The sequence below is a fragment of the Carya illinoinensis genome, chromosome 9, assembly GCF_018687715.1.
Source record: "Carya illinoinensis cultivar Pawnee chromosome 9, C.illinoinensisPawnee_v1, whole genome shotgun sequence".
Taxonomy (NCBI): domain Eukaryota; kingdom Viridiplantae; phylum Streptophyta; class Magnoliopsida; order Fagales; family Juglandaceae; genus Carya; species Carya illinoinensis.
In genome coordinates, this window is record NC_056760.1 from 38,245,232 (window position 1) to 38,265,722 (window position 20,491).

Consider the following 20,491-nt stretch of genomic DNA (forward strand, 5'->3'; position numbering starts at 1 on the left):
TTGTTCTTGGGATTAGGGTGCTAGACATCATGTAAGTAGGTATGAAGCTATCATAGATTTGATTAGGGTTGTCCTACCTGCTTGGGATAGTAGTTTGGCTTTCCATCCTGCCAGTTTTCCTTAAATCTTGTCCAACATTCATTGAAAATATCACTATTAGGCCTATCATAGCTCAAGGGAGTCCTAGGTATTTTATTCTAGAAGATGAGATCTTGAAGTTTAAAGTGTTTTTAATAGCTCAGATAGTGAGGCCAGATGAGTTTTTGCTAAACTAAATGCAAAACAAATTTATAAATGTTTTGCATCACAGATCATATATATATATATATATATAGATATATATTTGATGGGGATTGATCTCAATACCCAACTTCATGGTCATCAATATTCATGCATGTAGCACTGATGCCAATAACACAATTAAACCAGAAGGCAAATACTCCAAAATCACACCAAGAGAAGAGAAGTAGAACTACACTATGCATTATTATGCATAACAGACCAATCACAGAGACAAGATAACTATGTCTCTGTGATTAATATTCCACATTTATTTGCAAATTGTAGCCCTTGAAATGAACTCATGACTCAAAGCACATGAGGCAAAACAAGAAAATAGTTATGGGCCAAACTTACGAGATAGATAGCCACCACCACATGATGAGCATGAAGCCAAGAAACACAAAAATTTCCACTTTCTTGAAACTGTTTTTCTGGCCTTCTCAAAACCTAACTTGATATTGGATAATTAGTAACTTAAATACGGGATTTCGATTTCAAGCAAAAATTAAACACATCAGAGGACAAACAGGATAAAACTAGACTCCAAAAATACTACACCTCAAATACCCACATCAACCCGTAGCCAAAAAGCAGTTATAATACAAAATAATTGTGCAAGAAATTAGATGCTTTCAGATTCAAACAACTATCAACCATAAACCTAAAAAAGCTGCCATTTTTTAAAAGCAACCAGGGCTGATGAAGGGGAAGAGAGAGACAAAATGGTTGTAGAGATACCTATGGTAAAGTTGGGTATGTAAATACCCAAGAGTCTCGTCCTTCCGTTTGGCTTCCGATACAAAAAGATATCGGTAATTTAATACTCCGATGGTAACGAAGGAGGACCAGAGCTCGTATGGGGAGGAAACGATGGCCGTTGTTGGTGCGGACGGAAAAGGAAGTGGAGGAGAAACTAGGGTTCGGGAGGTAGTTGACAATGGAGGTAGATTTCACGGCGTGTGTATCACGGTGGTTACCGGGGCATTGAAGGTTGTATCAAATGGGCGAGCAAGTCGAAGTGAAGGAGGAGTTACGCGGTAACAGAGTGGGTCTGATTTCGGGGGGAAAATCTAAAACTTTATGGGTTTGGCGCCTCGATCCATTAGCAACGATGGTAGCCCGTTGTAATAAACATTATACCTATTGCAACGCATACTTTCGCCTCTATAAATCGGACAAACGCTGCAAAAATTTTTTTAATTGTGTGACTCACCTATTACAGCAAACGCTTGCAAGGACAAAAAATTCGTTGCAAAAAATAACATATTGCAGCAAATTTTTTTGCAACACTACAAAAATCATTGCAAAAGGCCTAAATCCTTGTAGTGATATGATTGTCTAAAATTTAGAGATTTTGATAGTATAAGAAATTGGATGAGAATCTTCTAAACAAGTAATATCAAAAGGTTGTGTCTTTCGACACTTTATTAACCATCACCTCCCATGAGAACCATGATCGCCATGGAGAGAGTGTCATCCCAAAAAGTATACCGTTTGGTAATCACACCATTTATAATTACAGCATTCGTGTACAATTTGACAGTATATATATTAAATCATGTCAATTTATGTATTTATTTTTATAAAAAATCTTTATAATTTTTTTGTGGCAAAGTATTTCTTTTTTATTTTTTGTCTTTTTTTTTTCTAGATACCGTACGTTAAGAGATAAGATCATAAATAAATAAATCGACCTCGTGAAGAATAATCACTAAACCCATATGGATTGTACGCATTTATATATAGCTATATCCTCTGATCGATTCGAGACTTTCGAGTACTAATATTGTATCCATTTACAACGTACTTACCTGTGATTAATAACTTGGAGTTGGTAAAAATAACTCTTACACAATGGGAATGTTCCCATAAATATTCATTTACAATTGATTAGTTTTATATGCATGTTTGAGTTTCATCATGGAGGATGTTTGCCTCTCATGATCATCGATCTCGAGATTCTAACTTTCATTTATATACATTTATATATATATATACACATATATTGAATGAATATTTATGAATCAATCCATCTTTAAAGATTAATAAAAGATAAGTGCTACAATCGTTAAATTTATTTAAGAGATTTATTTTTATGCTAAAACGTTTCTCTTTTAACTGAACAAGCGTGAGAGGAAAGAAAGATAGAATCTTTCGGAAAGAAAACGATTTAAAATCTTTAATGCCTAAAATTGAGATGGAAACTTTTGTTTATTCGGTCTCTGAGAATAAATTCTGACCTTTGGAACAGCATAACACCTTGAGTGCGTACAAAAGAACCCGAGGGTGCAGAAAAAAAGTGGAATTCCAGTACATCCAACTCTTTTTTTTTTTTTCCTTCTTGGACTGTATTTCAATGATGATTTTTTTGCAAACCTTTCACTTTACGCCATCGTCTGGGTCTTAGAAACAATCCCATCAAATCAAGATCTAGACCCGGAAAAACAAAAAAAAGGAAGAAAGGAAGGAAGAAGAAGATCATCAAGAACAAAGAAAGAGTGGGTATAGAATCAAAACTATAAAGAAAGAAATCATTCTCAATTCATGATCAATATCATGTTAATGGACTAGAATCTACAGCCTTGTTATTCAAAGTTCTCTTACCAAATAATTAAAATTTACAATCTGATCTATTCGTCGTCTCGTCGAGCTTTCTTGATCTTGCGGTGCAAATCAGAGACAATCCGGAGAGGAAAGAGTGCTTCGACCTCTTCTAGGAGATTCAGTGGTTGAGGTGTCTTTTTGAGTACGATCGAGGATTTTGCTCTTTTCATTGGCAGCTGCTTATTAGGTCTTGGAGCAGGTGGGCACTGTTTGATCGCTGGGATTTTGTTATCCAAAGATGTTGGAGTTTTGAAACCATCATCGTCTTCCTCGACCTTCACTAATTCTCCTAGAGATAGCCTTTCGCAAACCACAACAGGAACCGAAACATCGCAATCTTGATCTTCTTCTTCTTCTTCTCCCTTCTTTTCTCTGTCTTCTTGTTCTATACGTTGACGAAGCTCCGGCACGTCCATGGCCATAGCATGATGATGATCATGATACTCGTGATCTTCGAATCTCGAAGAGGTTGTCCCCAAGATTTTTAATCTTATTACTTGATCTTCATCGTCTTTGATGAGAAAGAGCTCTGAATTCGACATACTTGTAAACAATTTACGAGGTTAGGTACTAGAACATAAAAACGAAGATCAGAAGATCGTGTGGTTGGTGTAGAGAGATATTCCTGCAAACAGAATGGAATGTGCGCAGTAATCAATTGAATCACTATTTTTTCTGCGCCTTCGGTGATTAATTTTCTCCTGAGCTTCTGTGTCTACGAAAGAGAGAGAGATCAGAGGCAACAACTAGGAAACGGTTTTGACTGAGCATATAAAGAGAGAGAGAGATTGAGAGAGGAGAGGGTTTCTGTGCATCGGATCCTTCACCCTTCGCTAAATGTTATTCTCCTCGTCGAGATCTCTATCTGAGAGACAGAATTTAATTAGGACTTTTATTTTTTGTCGAGTTCTAAAATTATTGAGTAGAAATTCTGGGGTTCCGAGGTTTTATTTATTTATTTTTATTTACGGCCTGGGCTCTACGAACTTTGATGTAGCCATGCACGTGGTCTGCTGCTTGAGCCTTGGGGACCAGGTTGGTTGGATATTAAGAATTACCCGTTCTATATATCATCTCGTGATATTATATTTATAATACCAATCCGCTCATACTATGTGTAAATCTGATCATGTATTAATGATAAGATTACACAATTGTATTTTAAACGAAATACAAATACATAAAATTTGACTTGAAATAAAAGGAATTTGGTACTTTTTTAGTGAGTGGCGGAACCTTGAACAATATTAACAAGATTTCTTATTTATTTTTTATTTTTTCATACAATTTTTCTCACTCTAGACTATAGAAAAATATGACAGTAAAATCTAAAATAGAAATAAAATATGATTAATATATTCTATGTATCATAAAAAGTATAACATGTGTCAAGAATAATATATCATTGAAATAACGTAAAAATACTCATACAAACACTACAACAAAAAACATTTTTTGGGATGAAAATTTTCGTCCCAAAATATATAGATTTCGTTCCGAAAGATTTTTTAGGACGAAAAAATTTTGTCCCAAGGTCGTCCCAACATCACTGTCCCAGAAGATATATTGGGACGAAAATCAGAATTTCGTCCCAAAATATATCTTTTGGAACGATTTTGAAATTGACCCTTCGATACCGTTCGAACGATGGATGTTTTTGTCACGGTTTAAATTCGTTCCAGAATAGCGTTTGAATGCTTCTCATATAACGTTCGAACGTTAACGTCTCTTTTGAACGGTTTATCTATTTCCCTCCAAAATATTTTTGCCTATCGCGCCAATATTACGTTCAAACGGTAAAAATTAAACGTTCGAAGGGTTAATCATTAAAGGTCGAACGGTTAACTTATTTGGGACAAAAATTTTCATCCCTAAGAATACCGTTCGAACGCGTTCGAACGGTCTGGCATAACCGTCGTCATTTTGGAACGAAATTCAAATTTCGTTCCAAAATCCCACTTTTTGGGACGATTTCCAATTCGTCCCAAATTAATTTCGTCCCAAAAAATGTTTTTTGTTGTAGTGAAACATATCAAACAAAAAAATTAGAGTGTCTAAAATTATAACTTAAGCTATTTTAATGAAACAAAATGTAAATACTTGAAAATAACTCAATAATCTTAGAGATTTCTCTATCAATATAAATAACTAAATTATTTGCTATAAACTCATCCTCAGTTTGTTGTAAAGTCTTATTCGTTATAGACTATGAAATAGTCAAAATAAGATGAATTAATCTATCAATAAGATAATATGTTTTTGATTTCTCTGTCTCTATTAATCTTCAACATAATTCCGGTACAACGGATGAAAAATTATGAAACTTCGAATTTGTTATAAACACATAAATTTCAAAATGCTTTAATTGAAACATTAAACTAATTTTCTCATTCTTAGAAAACTTAAAAGGATAATACTTCTTTACAAGACAATAAATGTGGCGCTTCGTTCCTCAGTAAAGAGTTTGGAAGAGATCCATGGTGTCAAGGATGTCAACTGGTCAGCAACACCCCAGTGTTAGTGTCTAGTCTAGGCATGTAATCATTAATCAAATTAGCGATAGGTAAACTAATTCGTAGCGGAATAAGTAGAGATTTAGTCAATTTAGTGTCTAGTCTAGGCATGTAATCATTAATCAAATACGCAATAGGTAAACTAATTTGTAGCGGAATAAGTAGAGATTTAGTCAAAGGCTAAATACTAATTGTACCAAAGGTCTAAACTGGTAAGAGGTTTGTCCATTAATAATAATAATATCCACAAGTCATTTTCATTTCCCAAATAATATTATATTGTACCATTTGTCCATCACTTACGTCCAGGTATGATAAACCAAACATGATTTGTTGTTTGACTAATCAATACATCTTATCAAAATATACACAACAAATAATGGAGACATGCCTCATTTTCTATTACTAGGACGAGATCAATCATTCTTCCTTAAGAAACTCTTCTTGGGTTACGTCTGCATCAAGGTCTACAGTTCTGATAAACAAAACAATAGATAGGTTCAACATCTATAACAACACTACTAATTAGAGACAATGTAAATGATTATGCATGCATCATTTCATGTATATGGTTAGTGAACACATATATTTATACATGGCATGGAAACACCTTCTAGCAAAAATACATGTATCCATAGTTATAGCGAGGAACCTACCATCTGAATAAAATACCAATAAATAAGCATGGCGAAAAATCAGTACCTTCTGAGCAAATCTCATTTATGCATAGTTATTATCGAGGCGAGGAATCACCCTATTATCAAAGTACGTAAAAATCTAGTATATCTCATCATATAAATACCATTCAAGAATCACTCCAAAGTTTGACACTGGGACTTACTCCACCTAGTCAATATGCAAGTTGACTCACCCATTTCAAATCATCTGACAAGAGCAATCACTCAATTCGGTCAACACAATTGAAGACAACACACATGCTTAACTCAGTCAACTGACTCAAAGATACCACACATGATCAACTTGGAAAATCTCTCTACCTGTTTATCAACTAAGGCTCATATAAAAACATTCCACCTCGATCATCACGGGGACTTTCTCTACCTATATGAAACTCATGGCAATGTGATGTAGGAATGTTGTGAGGACTCCTCAACCCATCCATGATGATAGACACACAATAAGACTCACACACTCGAAAATCATAATCACCACCATTCAGACTCATCATCTCAAAATCACCATATAAAGATAATCCATACAAATAATGGAGAAGATATATATTATTTTTATATAGAAAAATAGAGAAGTTATAGAATATGCGAAGCCTAATCTTACAATTTACCCCCACATTCTTAATAAAATTTTAGGAGCTAACCTACTTGAATAGTATTAAAATACTACAGTGGCACTACTCTCTCTCTCTCTCTCTCTCTCTCTCTCTCTCAACCTTGAAGTCACTTGCTTTTGCTGAACACTTGGACTCCAAACAAGATCCAACACCGTAAAATCTCAAAAGTCTAATTTTGTCCCTTTTCCAAAGCATTTTATAGGATGGGATTGTCAAAAGTCATTCTGACTACTTAAATAGGAGAATTTGATCTCGATCGTCCATTCGTCCTCTAGACTTGAAGAATTGTAGAGGTTGAGTGAATGATAGGACAAGGCAAGAATATTCCTTACTTGGATCCAATCCTGCAATTATTTCCCTAATAAGGATCTTCCACATAATGTTGAACCATATCTCTGAGATCAGAAGAGATATGACCCACATGTTTGTAATCTTTTTCTTCCACAAGCTCACTCCAGATGTGAGATGGAATATGGGCCTTTGCGTGCAACACCTACGACCTCTGAGCATCTCCACATAATCTTAGAGAGCCCTTGTATCCGTATCACTCTTATCCTTGACCAATATTCGTCCTTTGACCGTTACTCACCTTTACTCGTAGCTTGTCCATTGCTAAGAACCATCATTTTCCAAAACTACCAACCTCTTCAGCTTTTTATTCTCACTCAAGTACGGTTTGCACAATCCTTCCTTATCGGTCATAGGGTGAAAGTTCATTTATCACTCGATGTTGGGATGTGTCAACTAGACTTTCTACATAGTGTTGCTTGTCTTACTTTGGACTAGCTACAATTTGCCTGGCCCTCTGCTTCATCTTCCACGGTACCTAACCCATGGGAATAAGTCTCTTCCATTGCTTCTATACTATCCTCACGTCCTCCCCTCCTTAACAAGGAATTTCTTCCTCGAAATTCAATGAGGACTATCCCTCGAGATGGGACTTCAATGGATGTGCATGTGGTCTTGCATTCTTTAGCATTCTCTATCAACGCCGGTCGAGGTGATGATCCATCCTTTCCTCGGTTTGCCAACCGACCTTCATAATCTCCAATTGGGACAAGAGCGCCCTCATCTTGCCTCCTCCATTGGTTGCTCCAATTGCAATCGTCTCTATTGCTCTCTCATTTCCTAACTCATTCGCTAAGTTCAGCATTGCAAGACATTGGAAAATTTGCACCCTTGTCATTTTCTTGTTCACCACGTTCCTGGACCATTCGTTTCTCCCCTAGTTGCCTTGCAATTTCATTAACGTGGTCCACCATATATGATATCAAGGTCGTAGCGCTATGATGATTCTCCTCATCTTGTCAGTGTTCCTTTTTGATTTGCAGCCATTCTCCTTCTAGCCTTGCCGCTTCGCATCATCTTTCTATGAAACGATGAATTACTTCTAGTGATACAACTTCCATTTGTGCTGTCCTCTTCTCTTGCACCATGGTGACAGTTTGAGAGTTTTAGATATTTGTAACTAAAGAGTAGTTTGAAGGCTCATTTATAGATGCGCTTCTGCCTCCAACTTGATTATTCTACCCTTACTTAGTGTGCTCTTGGTCAGTCACTGTAGTGCGAATAAATAGGGAAACTACTCCTACATGACTGGCTAACCTTCTCATGTAAACTCCTCTTTTTTGGCACTTTTACCATTACACCTTCATCAACAGTACAATTTTGGACTGGTCTTTCCTCATATATGAGGTTTGATTTAAATGGAACTAGATTTGGATTGATCACTTGGGGTTATTAGTAACCAAAAAATTTTCTTAACAAGGAAATGTGAAACATCCCTTCACATTTCTCTACTAACGCCACTTATACACTACTAGGCCTACCTTTTCTAATACCTGATAAGGTCCAATAGTTTTTAAGCTTAACTTCCCTCTTAGCCTGAACCTTTTTACTTGTTTATAGGTGATAGCTTGAGATACACCCAATAACCTTGTTCAAAGGTCAACTCTCTTCTTCTGATATCGACATAGCTCTTTTGCCTACTCTGAGTCATTGCCATTCATTCCCTTATGAGCTTAATTTGATCTCTCATCTCCTATACAATTTCTAGCCCAATTATTTGAGCCTCCCTTATTTTGTCCTAACATAAAGACGATCTACATTTCCTTCCATACAATGCCTCATAAGGGGCCATCTAAATAGTCGTTTGGTAACAATTGTTATAGGCAAATCCAATGAGTGGGACATGGCTTTCCCACGAGCCTCTATCGTGCAATATGCATGATACGCACTACTGAATCTCAACTTCGTGCCCATTGTTGCTTGTAGGCTCTTCCAAAAAATTAGACATGAACCTTGGGTCTCGATTTGGTACTATGGTCTCAGGAACTCCATGAAGTCTAACTATTTTCTTTACATACAACCAAGTTAGCTTACCCAAAGTCCATAGCTATGTCTTCAGATTTTCAACTTTATCATTATATGAAGCCAAGAGTTCTCAAGAAAATTACCTTGATCTTCTGAATTAGGGGTCTCATCATGATATCTAAAAGCGCATCCTTGTAATGCAAGCCATCAAACAACATCAATAGATTTTTTACCCTGACTCGATTTTGAGAACTTGTTAAGAGCTTTGTGCATTCATTACTTTATCATTATACTATAATTTTTTAAATAAATAATTACCAGATTTGACAACCTTATTATGATAATAGCAATGATCATCTTCAATATGATTAAAAAAAACACAATATTTTTAATAATTAGTCTTCATCCAAGTTCTAAATCCTGTAACAGTAAATACGTCCCATCTAAGACGTCTAGATTCTTTTATTGTAAAATGATAACTTGGTAAATAATATGTAGCATCCTTTGATGGAGAATACTAAAGCCAAGATGCAAATTGTGTGAACCAAGAAGCTTGAAAGTGACTAAGATACTTTTCTGAACTAGAAAATGGGTATTTCGATAGACATTTGATATAGACCCTGCAAATAAGTCATTCTTATTTCATCAAGTTGATTGATTAGACAATCCTACATAGAAGGACGTAAATCTAGATCTCGTAGAGAAAATATATCAACCTTTTTAGAATTAATTGTTGAAGGTAAGGCTTTACCATTGGAGAGTTAAGGGCTGGTTTGGGTGGTGAAGTATTTTCATAATATTTTACTACTATTATTAATTTATCATTACTTTTCACTTACTTTTTATTATTTTGTACTACTATTCATTACTATTTAATACTTTTTAATTACTTTTTCACTACTATTCACAGAGTATTTGAGATCACTTCACTATCCAAATACAACCTTAGAAGATGTTCATTGGGTTCAACCATTCGAGTTTTAGAGGAATGCTCTGGAATCTCAATTTTTTTTTTTTTTTTAAAGAATGAGTTGATAGTTTTTAATTTGAATATAACTCATGAACCTATATTTAAAGTGAAATTACAACATATAAAATAAAATTAGACATGAATTCAATTACTCGTGAGACATGAATTTAAAGTCAAATTACAACCACAAAATCAATAATCATTCAATAGAGATAATTATAGTCAAACCAAGTACTAATCAATCTATTTCAAAAATAGAAATTCTAATTAAGTAGCTAAAACTAGAGGTGGCAAGACAAGAATTAGTATTAGGACTTGATTTCATATATGAATTTATGAAATTTACTGTTTACATAACTATTTCAAAAATACATGCGATGAATTTTTTTTTTTTAATATCAAATAATTCTTTATAAAAGTAAATAACCTAAAAGAATAATTGTAATAGGATTCATTGCAATATATGAATTGTTAGAATTTACAGAATCACAAACCCCATGGTTCCACCTAAAACAAATATTAAAAAACTAAACAAACATCAATGTATGAAAACATTAAAAAAATAAATAAATAATTAAAAATTAAAAAAAAAATCAATATATGAAAGAAGCCAAACCTTGTGGGGTTGTAGCTAGCCAAGTATGTTGTCCCCACCTTTGTCTACGTAACCCTAGCTTGTACGTTTTCTCCAGAGAATTGAAAGAATCAGAATGAATTACAACTTTTGTGATGGGTAGAGCATGCAGAAAAAATCATCCCAGTGCATGTGCCCCTACTAAGATCCAAATAAAATCTAAAACCATTCGAATTCTTGTTTTTATCTTTAATGGTAGTTAAAACGTACCATCATCCTATTAGATGGTATTATTATTTTTATATGGGATGGGTTTTATTTGTTTTATTTTCAGATTGGGCTTATAAATAAAACAAATACTTGTATGTAGGGTCAATATAATTTTGTAGAGGGTAGACATCTCAAGATGAAATTAATATCATTCCTACTAAACTATCAAAAATTAGTATTTTTTTTTTTTTGGCCGCCACGCGCCGGGGGGGGGGGGGGGGGGGGGGGGCAGCGGGGAACCCAAGTCTCTACATAGGTCCACCACTCTTTAGTGAAGTGATACTATCAATTGGTTAAACCACATTCGGAAGAAAAGATAATGGTTTTTGTTTCTAGTATTTTCCGTAGGAGAACCCCACTTTCATTGTCTTCATGTTTTTGTTCGAATAAAGTAGGAACATGGTGGGATAGCTAGATACAGAATATATATATATACAGCAACCAAAGAATACTAAACACTGTATTGGCATGTGAGGGCTACGTGCTGTGAACGGAGTAGGGTTAATGCTCATAGAGCCGGTTTAGATGTTGAGTTGAGTTGAAATAAAAGTTAAAAATTAAATAAAATATTATTAAAATATTATTTTTTAATATTAATATTATTATTTTTAAATTTAAAAAAATTAAATTATTTATTATATTTTATTTTAAAAATTAAAAAATTTATAATAATTAGATAAGATAAATTGAAGAATACAAACTTCTAAAATCTAAAGTCATCGAACTTGCTGAAGTTGCATCGTGTGTGGTCATCAAAGTCGTGGAATCACGATGCCACGTGGGTGCTCACACGCAGGCCATGCGTGAACCTCACGCACTTATCAAACAACTGCTCTTCTTGTAAAACTTGTAAATTAGCATTAGGTGCATGTGATGGTATGGTGCGTGTACCGATCTTTTGGTGTCCTGAAGACCATATATCAAGCATTTTATGAGAGAAGAAATGGTAGAGATCATCCTAAGAGTGGGGATGGGGATATTTATTTTCGATATATGACAAATCTAGGTGTTTTGTGCAATCACTTCATGTACCATTATTTGTTTATTTGTGCAACTAGTTCAATTATGTATTCATTATATTATGGACAAAATTCTAGAGATCAGCTCTTTATTTAATGACAATATTGATACTTTTTCTTTTTCATTTCTTTTTTAGCTGATCATTTTGTTACTTTTAAAATATAAAAATGATAAAGATATGGGCATTCGTGCACACTAAACCGCATAAATTGCATGTGTGCATGAATGCATATGTCTATTAGTATCAATATTTTGAATACCGTATAGGTCAAGATACTGAAACGAAATATTTCGATACCGATACCGTTTCGTGTACCGTTTCTGGAGTCTAAACAATTACATGACATTGTCATATGTGTTTGTGATGAGCACAAGTTTGAAATATCCAGTGGGGATTTGGGGTCTAGATTCTTTGATCTGATGCAAGACCAATTCGCCTACTTTGGAAGAGCTTGCTTCAGTTTACAATGCAAACTTTTTTGTGAGAGAAGAAAAGTGATGTTGTCATGGCCACTCTGTTGTGTCGGTCGCAAGCCATGACTTTAACACTCCTCGGGTATTTGATAAAACTGCATTGAGATTGCTCACTTCGAGGAGAGCACCTCCAACAAAGAAGAAGAAGAAGAATGGAGAAGAAAGCTGGAAATTCTAGTGCATTTCAATGATAAACATCTGAACAGGAAAATGCTCATTGCTTAGTGATGCCCACAATCTGGACCTAGCGAGACATAGAAAACTAAATGCAAGTCATCCAGGTGTTACAGGCCGAGATCCAATATCTGTTACAACCCAATCAATAAAAGAACTAATAACATAGAAGGAAATACTAATAAATTTAAACTGGCCCATTGCCAAACAAACATATAAACTTCCAACTCAGTTACTGAGGCTTGTACTCGTTCTTGGACCATAACAATGGCTTGTTTAGATGTGTCTATCAGGACTCGTGAGGAACCACCCTAACTCCCATATGATAGACATGTGGAAGTCTAAGTCCCATTATCTGTTGGGCCAACCAACTTTTTCGGCCTAATAAAAAAACTTCTACCTCTCACATTAATATTATCGTTACTATTTTATAGTACTCATTAATTTTTGAAATAAAAAAAGTAAAAAGTATCACATTTATAACGTTAGATTGTACGTAAACTCCTAGCTAGTTGGATTACAATCGAAATTGTAAGCGATTGGAGCAATAATAAAGTTGTGGTAGTTAAGAGCTTATTAGGACACTTGTCGTGTTTGAGAAGTGAGATAATATTTCAGCTCATTTTATCAAAATTTCTTATAATTACATTTTCAAATATCACTCAAATATAAAATATTTTTTAATTTAAAATTTTTAACTTTCTTATTTAATCATTGTATAATTATTATAACTTTTTTAAACTTTCAAATAAAATACAAAAAAAATAAATTTTTTCAAATTTCAAAACAAAAATAATATTAGAAAATAATATTCAAACAAAATTTTAACTTTATAATATTTTTATTCAACATCCTCTCTCATTTTTCAAAATCCAATAAAACATTTTAACTTAAATCATTTCACTACTATTCACAAATCATTTTACTGCTATTCATTAAATTTTCATCTCATCTCATTACCCAAATATGCCCTTAGATATTTTTAGATATTCTCAAAATTTCTTATAATTTTATTCTAAAACATCACTCAAACTCATAATATTGTTCAATTTCAAATTTTCAAAATTTTCATCTAATCATGATCTAAACGTAAAACCCAATACAATTTTTTCAAACTTTCAAACAAAACAACATAACTTTTTTAAATTTAAAATAAAAATTTATACTTAAAAATTATATTCAAAGAATTTTTTTTAATTTTATAATATTTTTATTCAACTTTTTTCTCACATCTCCCAAAACCCAATAAAATATCTGAACTCAAATAATTTTATTATCATCTTAACTCAAAACATCTTAACCCAATAGAGGCCGTTTGGATTGAAAAACACTCTCTCATCTCATTTATCATGACAACTTTTTAAATTTTCACACAAAATATACTTAACAATTCAATTTTTTCAAGTCCTAAAACAATAATAATATTAAAAAAATAATATTCTAACAATATTTTATTCAAATTTCATCTAAAACCATTTCAGCTCATCTCACTATCCAAACAACATCTAAAGCTATGTTTGGATGTTGAGCTGACTTGAGATCTTTATAAATAATAATGAGTTGAAATAGTGGAGTGAGTTTTGTGGGATCCATGTAAGATGAGTTTAGATGTGTTTGGATGTAAAGATAAGTTTAGATGTATTTTTGAAAAGTTGAAAAAGTTGTGAGTCCCACGTGCAAATAAGTGTTGAGTTGAAAAAAGTTATGAGTCCTACGTGTAAAGAGATTTTGAATTAAATAATATTTAGTAATTTGAGACTTATGTATTTGAGTATTAGAATAGGTCTAAAATAGAACCCATTGGAGATGAGTTGAGTTCATTCAAGGATTCCAATTAATACAATAACAAGAGTACACCTAACAAGTATCCAAATGAACCTAAAAGAACAAAAAAATACAATAACAAGAGTACAGCTAACAATACTGGAAATTAGCCAAATATATAGATAGTTAAAATTTAATTAAAGATTTCTTATTTTGATCCACATTAGACTAGTTTTTTTTAAATTAAAAAAATATATTAGCTATATTGTCTCTCTATATTCAAAGAGAAACTGTAGTTACAGACAATTTATTTTCTCTTTTGCTAAAAAGGATTTCATCTCACTCCACTTTTAAATATGGATTACAATTTGAATGGTTTAGAGAAAAGAATAAGAAATCCTATATACATGATTACATCTCAAATGGTTTAAACAAATTAGAAAAAAGTGTTCACCTGAGATAGAATTCTAGCTTCTTCTTTTTTAAAACAACCTCCATTTCATTAAAACCCTACTTAAAGTCTTTACAAAGAATAAGTAGCAAACAGTCTATAAATAAATTATAGCAAAGGTGAATCTTTTTCACCACAAAAATTTAGGAGCCATGGGGGGATGGATATAAGAGGCATGCTTCCAAAGAGGTTTTTCGAAGCTGTCCATTGCACAATTGAATGCACTCATTAATTTGAGTCTTGATATATTTTCATGACATTCTAACTTTGAAAGGACTGAAACAAATTTTTGGTATCTTGAATTATAGGTTGCATTGTCCAATCTGATGTAGTTTCTGGGTCTACTACTGCCTGAAGTGTTACTTATGAGTCTTCAGCTATCAACAATTTTTTTTTTCTTTCTTTTGCTTCCTCCATTCCTATGTACATTGCTACGACCTTGTTTTGATTTGGATTTTGACTTTTAATATGTTTGGTTTGCACAAAGATTGGAGTTCCTTCCTCTGATCTGCAAATAGCTGCTGTTGTGCTTCCTGAGTTTCTAACCACCACATTAAAGGTAAGCAAATGGTAATCGGTTGATATGGGTTTCCCTTTGTGGCTTTTATTAATTTGTTAATTGCCCCAAGCCTCACAGTGTTCCTTGTAGATTTTGAGAGTTACATTCACAGAACTTTCAATGTTTTGGGTTAAGGCCTCATGATTTTGTTTCTAAGAAACCAAATACTGTCTGTTGCAATGATTGCAAAAATTTAGACAATGTGCTTTTCATTGGATTGAATGTTTAGTTTCCTAGAGGGGTTGATAATACATTCCATCCAATGATCTATGTCTCTTTGGGCACATGAGATGTTGAGAGGCCATGGTGAAAGTATCTAAAGAATTATGGTGAAGGTGCAGTTTAGAAAGAGGTGGGTCTGAGTTTCCTTCTCATTTATGCAAATTGAACAATTAGACTCTTCCTCAGATATTGGGATGAATTTTTGAGCAAGGTCTTTGTGGGGATGATGTTGTTTAAGATTTTCCAACATAAAATTTTCAGTTTATCCTGAATTTTTAGTTTCCACAATTTTTTCCAATTGTTAGACTGATTAGAATTTATGTTTTGTTGCTGATTCATGGTGATGGCTACATAAGCATATTTGATAAAAAAAATTTTGAGATTTGTGGTGTACCTAAATAAGTTTGTCTTCCAGATTATGAAAGTTGGTTTAAGCCAAAGGAATTTTCATTATCTCATCAATAGAGTCTTGGTGAAAAAGGGCTTGGATTAAAATAGTATTCCATCTTCTTGGTCCTTCCATATTAAGTTCTGAAACAGTAGTAGTGGGATCTTTGTGAATTAAGACATTTGTTAATATGAAAACTGTAACAGCCCGCTAAAAATTCAATTAAGGAATTTCTATTGACTTTAGGAACCTCGGGAAAACTCTGTAAGTTTACACGAATCGACTAATCGCATAAATTTTAGCCTGTCAACATAGTTAGTGTTATCACTCACTATGGTGCTAGAAATGCGATTTTAATTATTGGAGATAGTTAGAAGTGTCAAAATGTATTATGGTTTGTGCCATTAGACTCAGAGGGTTATTTAAAGTCTTATGGCGCAATAACATTTTTTTCATATTTTCGGTCAAAACGTCTGTTTTAAACTGTAGATATTATTGGATAAAAAGAAATATCTTGAGGTAATTTTCGTGAATATTATTGGGTAAAAATATTTTGAGTTGAGTTTTATAGATATTATTAGATAAAATATTATGAGATAATCTTTTATAGATATTTTGGGTAGGAGAAACCTACACTCAACTCTCAACTCCAGCCTCATCTCTTCCATATCTCATCCATAATTATCTCCAGCCACCTCTCCCCACGAAATTATCTAATTACACCTTCCAATAAAAGATTATCAAACACTCTCTCTCGGACAGCTTTTAGGAGGTCTTTTGCACGCCCATTTCGAAGCTGTTGTAAGTGTTTTATCATAAAGTCTCCTTCATATAAGTTGTTCCTTTTTGAGTCTAGTTTACATGGATATCTTATTTGCCCCATTTGAAGATCATTTGGTCAGTCAAATATTGTATAAACTATAGAAAGGTCATTCTGGGAGATAAACTGGAGAATATGTTATAGTTTGGAGTTTTTGACCAAGTTAATGGATAGATATTGGTCCGAAATTTTTATGGAGTATTGTTAACATGTATATGTGACTATTGGTTGAGGATTTTTGCATGATTAAAGGTTTTGATGAAAGATTTACTTAGATTTAGAAACTTAGAAACTGGAAGAAGAAAAACAGTTTCTGTTTTGAGAAAGTTTAACTCTTTGGTGGTCTAAACCTATTCTAATGACTTTGATAATTTTATTGGAAGATCCTAAGCATCTTATATACATGTTATATTATTATTTTGAAGATATTTGATGTTAGTTTCAAAGATATGAAATTTTATGCAAAGAGATATTCAGATAAGCCAAAGTGTGGATATTCTTGGCTAAATTTATATTTTGGTTAATTTCTAACCATGTGATCTTGAATTAGAAGCTTATATATGTTTTAGGATATCTTTTTAAACCAGGTGATGGTTTGGTTTGAAGATCATATATTTATAAGTCATAGATCAAGAGATTTATCAAAACTAGTTGAGGAAAAAGTTTCTGTTTTTGGACTAAGTGTAAAACCAAAAACTCCAAATGTTATTTTGTGATTTTGGTGACTTTAGTTTGATGATTTAAAGCATAGTTGATGTTAGGATGATATTATGAATATGTTAGAAGTAAGATTTGATTTTTGAAATTTTTGGAGATGTTTTGATTTAAGGTCAAAACTTGTGATTCAAGTGCTTGGATATTTTTTACAAAAAAGTTTGGTGTTGATTATTAGCTTTTTCTAAATGGATGTTTTAAGTATGGTTTTGAACTTAGGATTGGAAGATGTTTGTTGCAAAATTTTGATTTAAGTATGAGTTTTGAAGTTGGAAGGAATTGCAACAAAAATCAAGGGAAATGGCCTATGGATTTTTGGCCATAGTGTGTTTTCCATGGTTGTGATTAATTTTAAATTTTTCTAAATTGATATTTGAGTTGAGGATAAAATTTACATGAGGCATGTAAATTTTGGTGACTTTTGGAGTTAGTATGCAAAATCCTTAAGTTATGGGTAAAACGGTCATTTTCCTACATGTAGAAAGTAAAATGAAAATTTTACTCTTTAAGTTAGTATTTTTCCATATTTCAAATTATTAGTGATTTAGTGCTAACTTTTAGAATCACTAATTACAGTTTCTCGTGATCGCGCTTAAGGTTTTATAAGAAACGCGGAGATCGAGGTAAGTTAGCTTTTAACTTACTAGCAGTCTACTGTGTATGTGTGCTAAGTAAAAGAATTACAGTGTATTTATGTATGTTATCATATATGTCATGCAATGCCAAGTTATCATGTAATTGTCTATTATACAGAATTTATTCTGTCATCAATTTTTATCTGTTACACAATATATTCTGTCATGTATTACTATACATTACAAATATGTCATGCTAAATATGTTGTCTGTTATATGTTATGGCATGTTACGAAATGTTACTATCTCAAGTTGGTTATGTATTTCAAATTATGTTCAAGTCACGTTATGTTACGTCAGGGCTTCAGTCCTTTCATATTCCAGTCACGTTTCATCTTGAGTATATTCAGTTTATGTATAATACATGGGGCCACAACAACTGTGGAGTATGTATTTAACTACAATTGTGATGCGTAAAATACATGGGACCACAACAACTGTGGAGTATGTATTTTTCATGTTAAGTCAAGTTTGTGTAGAATACATGGGGCCACAACAACTGTGGAGTATGTATTTACACGTAGAATACATGGGGCCACAACAACTGTGGAGTATGTATTTTTCATGTTAAGTCAAGTTTGTGTAAAATACATGGGGCCACAACAACTGTGGAGTATGTATTTTTAAATGTTAAGTCAAGTTTGTGTAGAATACATGGGGCCACAACAACTGTGGAGTATGTATTTACACGTAGAATACATGGGGCCACAACAACTGTGGAGTATGTATTTTTCATGTTAAGTCAAGTTTGTGTAGAATACATGGGGCCACAACAACTGTGGAGTATGTATTTACACGTAGAATACATGGGGCCACAACAACTGTGGAGTATGTATTTTTCATGTTAATTCAAGTTTCAGAGCAAGTTCATGCTAAGTCAAGTTTCAGATCAAGTTCATGTCAAGTCAAGTTCACTTCATGATTCAATTTAAGCTATGTCAATTATGTTATGTTGTACACTAAGTTATGCTTTAATTACTTATGAATTTGATTATGCATTTATGCTTTTACTGTCATCCATGCATCATTAGTCTGTATGGAAGTTTTTTGTTAACTTGCTGAGATTTGTAATCAAATCTCACTGTGGTAGTCCCAACTACCATTCCCCCTGAATGGTAGATCTTGTTACAGGACCTGAAAGAAGATCAGGAGCTGACCAACTAGGTACAGTCGACTGAACGACGGTGCGTCGTTAAGGTTAATATAGTAGTTAAATTACTACTTGTACGATGGAGTTGCATCTCCAGTACTTTTAGATCATAACTATTTTGGAATAGTTCTGTGATCTTAGTTATTCAATGTATCTTTATATATGAAGTATGTTTTTAAGTATTTGGGATATTTTAATTTGGTGCATAGTATTGCTAAAGAAAAAAATTATCCGCTGCGAATATTGCATAATGTTAGATGCATGTTAGGATTATTGCATCTTATATGTCATGAACGGGGGCAGGTAACCTTGTGTTGCATGTCTCGACGCTTCAAATGTCCGTCCAATCCCAAACGGAATTTGGGGGCGTCACAGGGTGGTATCAGAGCAATACGTCTCTGGGCAGTAAATCCACATGTCCTTAGGAAATGCACCAAACATTAGGCTTGAATTTCTTAAGGTATGAAGGGTAGTATGTGGTTTTAATATATATGCTCGTGTGTTTCAAGAAGGGACACATGACTCGTGATAGAATACCTCGGAATCCTAAGGGAGATAACAATCAAAAGGATCAGAATTTTCCGATGGATAAAGAATTAGTTGAGGTAAACATAGTTAACGTTGATCTGATTGCAATTGATGGTAGTATTGCATTATTATTATTTTGGAGTAAGTCAAGTCATTGAGGTTGGTAAATTGTACATTATTTGATTCAAACGAGTCATTGTTTCTATTAATTGTGGTAGTGCTTGAGAATTCAGTTTGGAAGCTAAATTGTTACCCTAGTGGTAAGAGTAACAATTTTCATTAGAAGTATTATTGTTCATACCAATGTAGATATAGAATACCTTTTAGTAATATGAGAAAGGATATGTAGGATTGATAAATGGTATTCCACATATTTGGAGAATTGTTTTGATTCGGAGAATACGATAGAAATTGTGTTTGGAAGAGTAATTTGATTAGGAGAAACTTTAGCCTTAGTAGAATTTATTTATGATAATAGTATTACCACGTCGCCAGTTAATGATTTCTGGCAAAACACTATCTTTATGGATACATAGATCGATCTTCTTTTGAAGACTATTATATGGAGAGTAAAATATTGGTCTTGAGGATTTATGTGAACATTAGGAACAAATCATTTAAAGTTAGAATAATTGATAACTTATGATGGATAGAAGAGTTATGACAATCATAAAAGAGAAAGTTTCAAGTTTAAGTTATTAACTAGTCAGTTATCAAAGTACCACCTAGGAAGATGACTGATTGTTGCGATTATAAA

General features: G+C 33.2%; 1 protein-coding gene across 1 annotated transcript; it reads right to left on the reverse strand.

Moving 5' to 3' along the window:
- Nucleotides 1-2,339: 2,339 nt before the first annotated feature.
- Nucleotides 2,340-3,788, reverse strand: LOC122275413. The gene is made up of 2 exons (XM_043084454.1): nucleotides 2,887-3,788; nucleotides 2,340-2,712 (listed from the first exon to the last, which is right to left on the reverse strand). Exon 1 carries the CDS (start codon nucleotides 3,426-3,428, stop codon nucleotides 2,913-2,915), a length of 516 nt encoding a protein of 171 aa, XP_042940388.1. The 5' UTR covers nucleotides 3,429-3,788; the 3' UTR covers nucleotides 2,340-2,712; nucleotides 2,887-2,912.
- Between the last annotated feature and the right edge of the window lie 16,703 nt (nucleotides 3,789-20,491).

What these genes read in the sequence shown, in the direction of transcription:
- LOC122275413 (XM_043084454.1), bottom strand. Translation starts at nt 3,428, where the DNA reads ATGTCGAATTCAGAGCTCTTTCTCATCAAAGACGATGAAGATCAAGTA.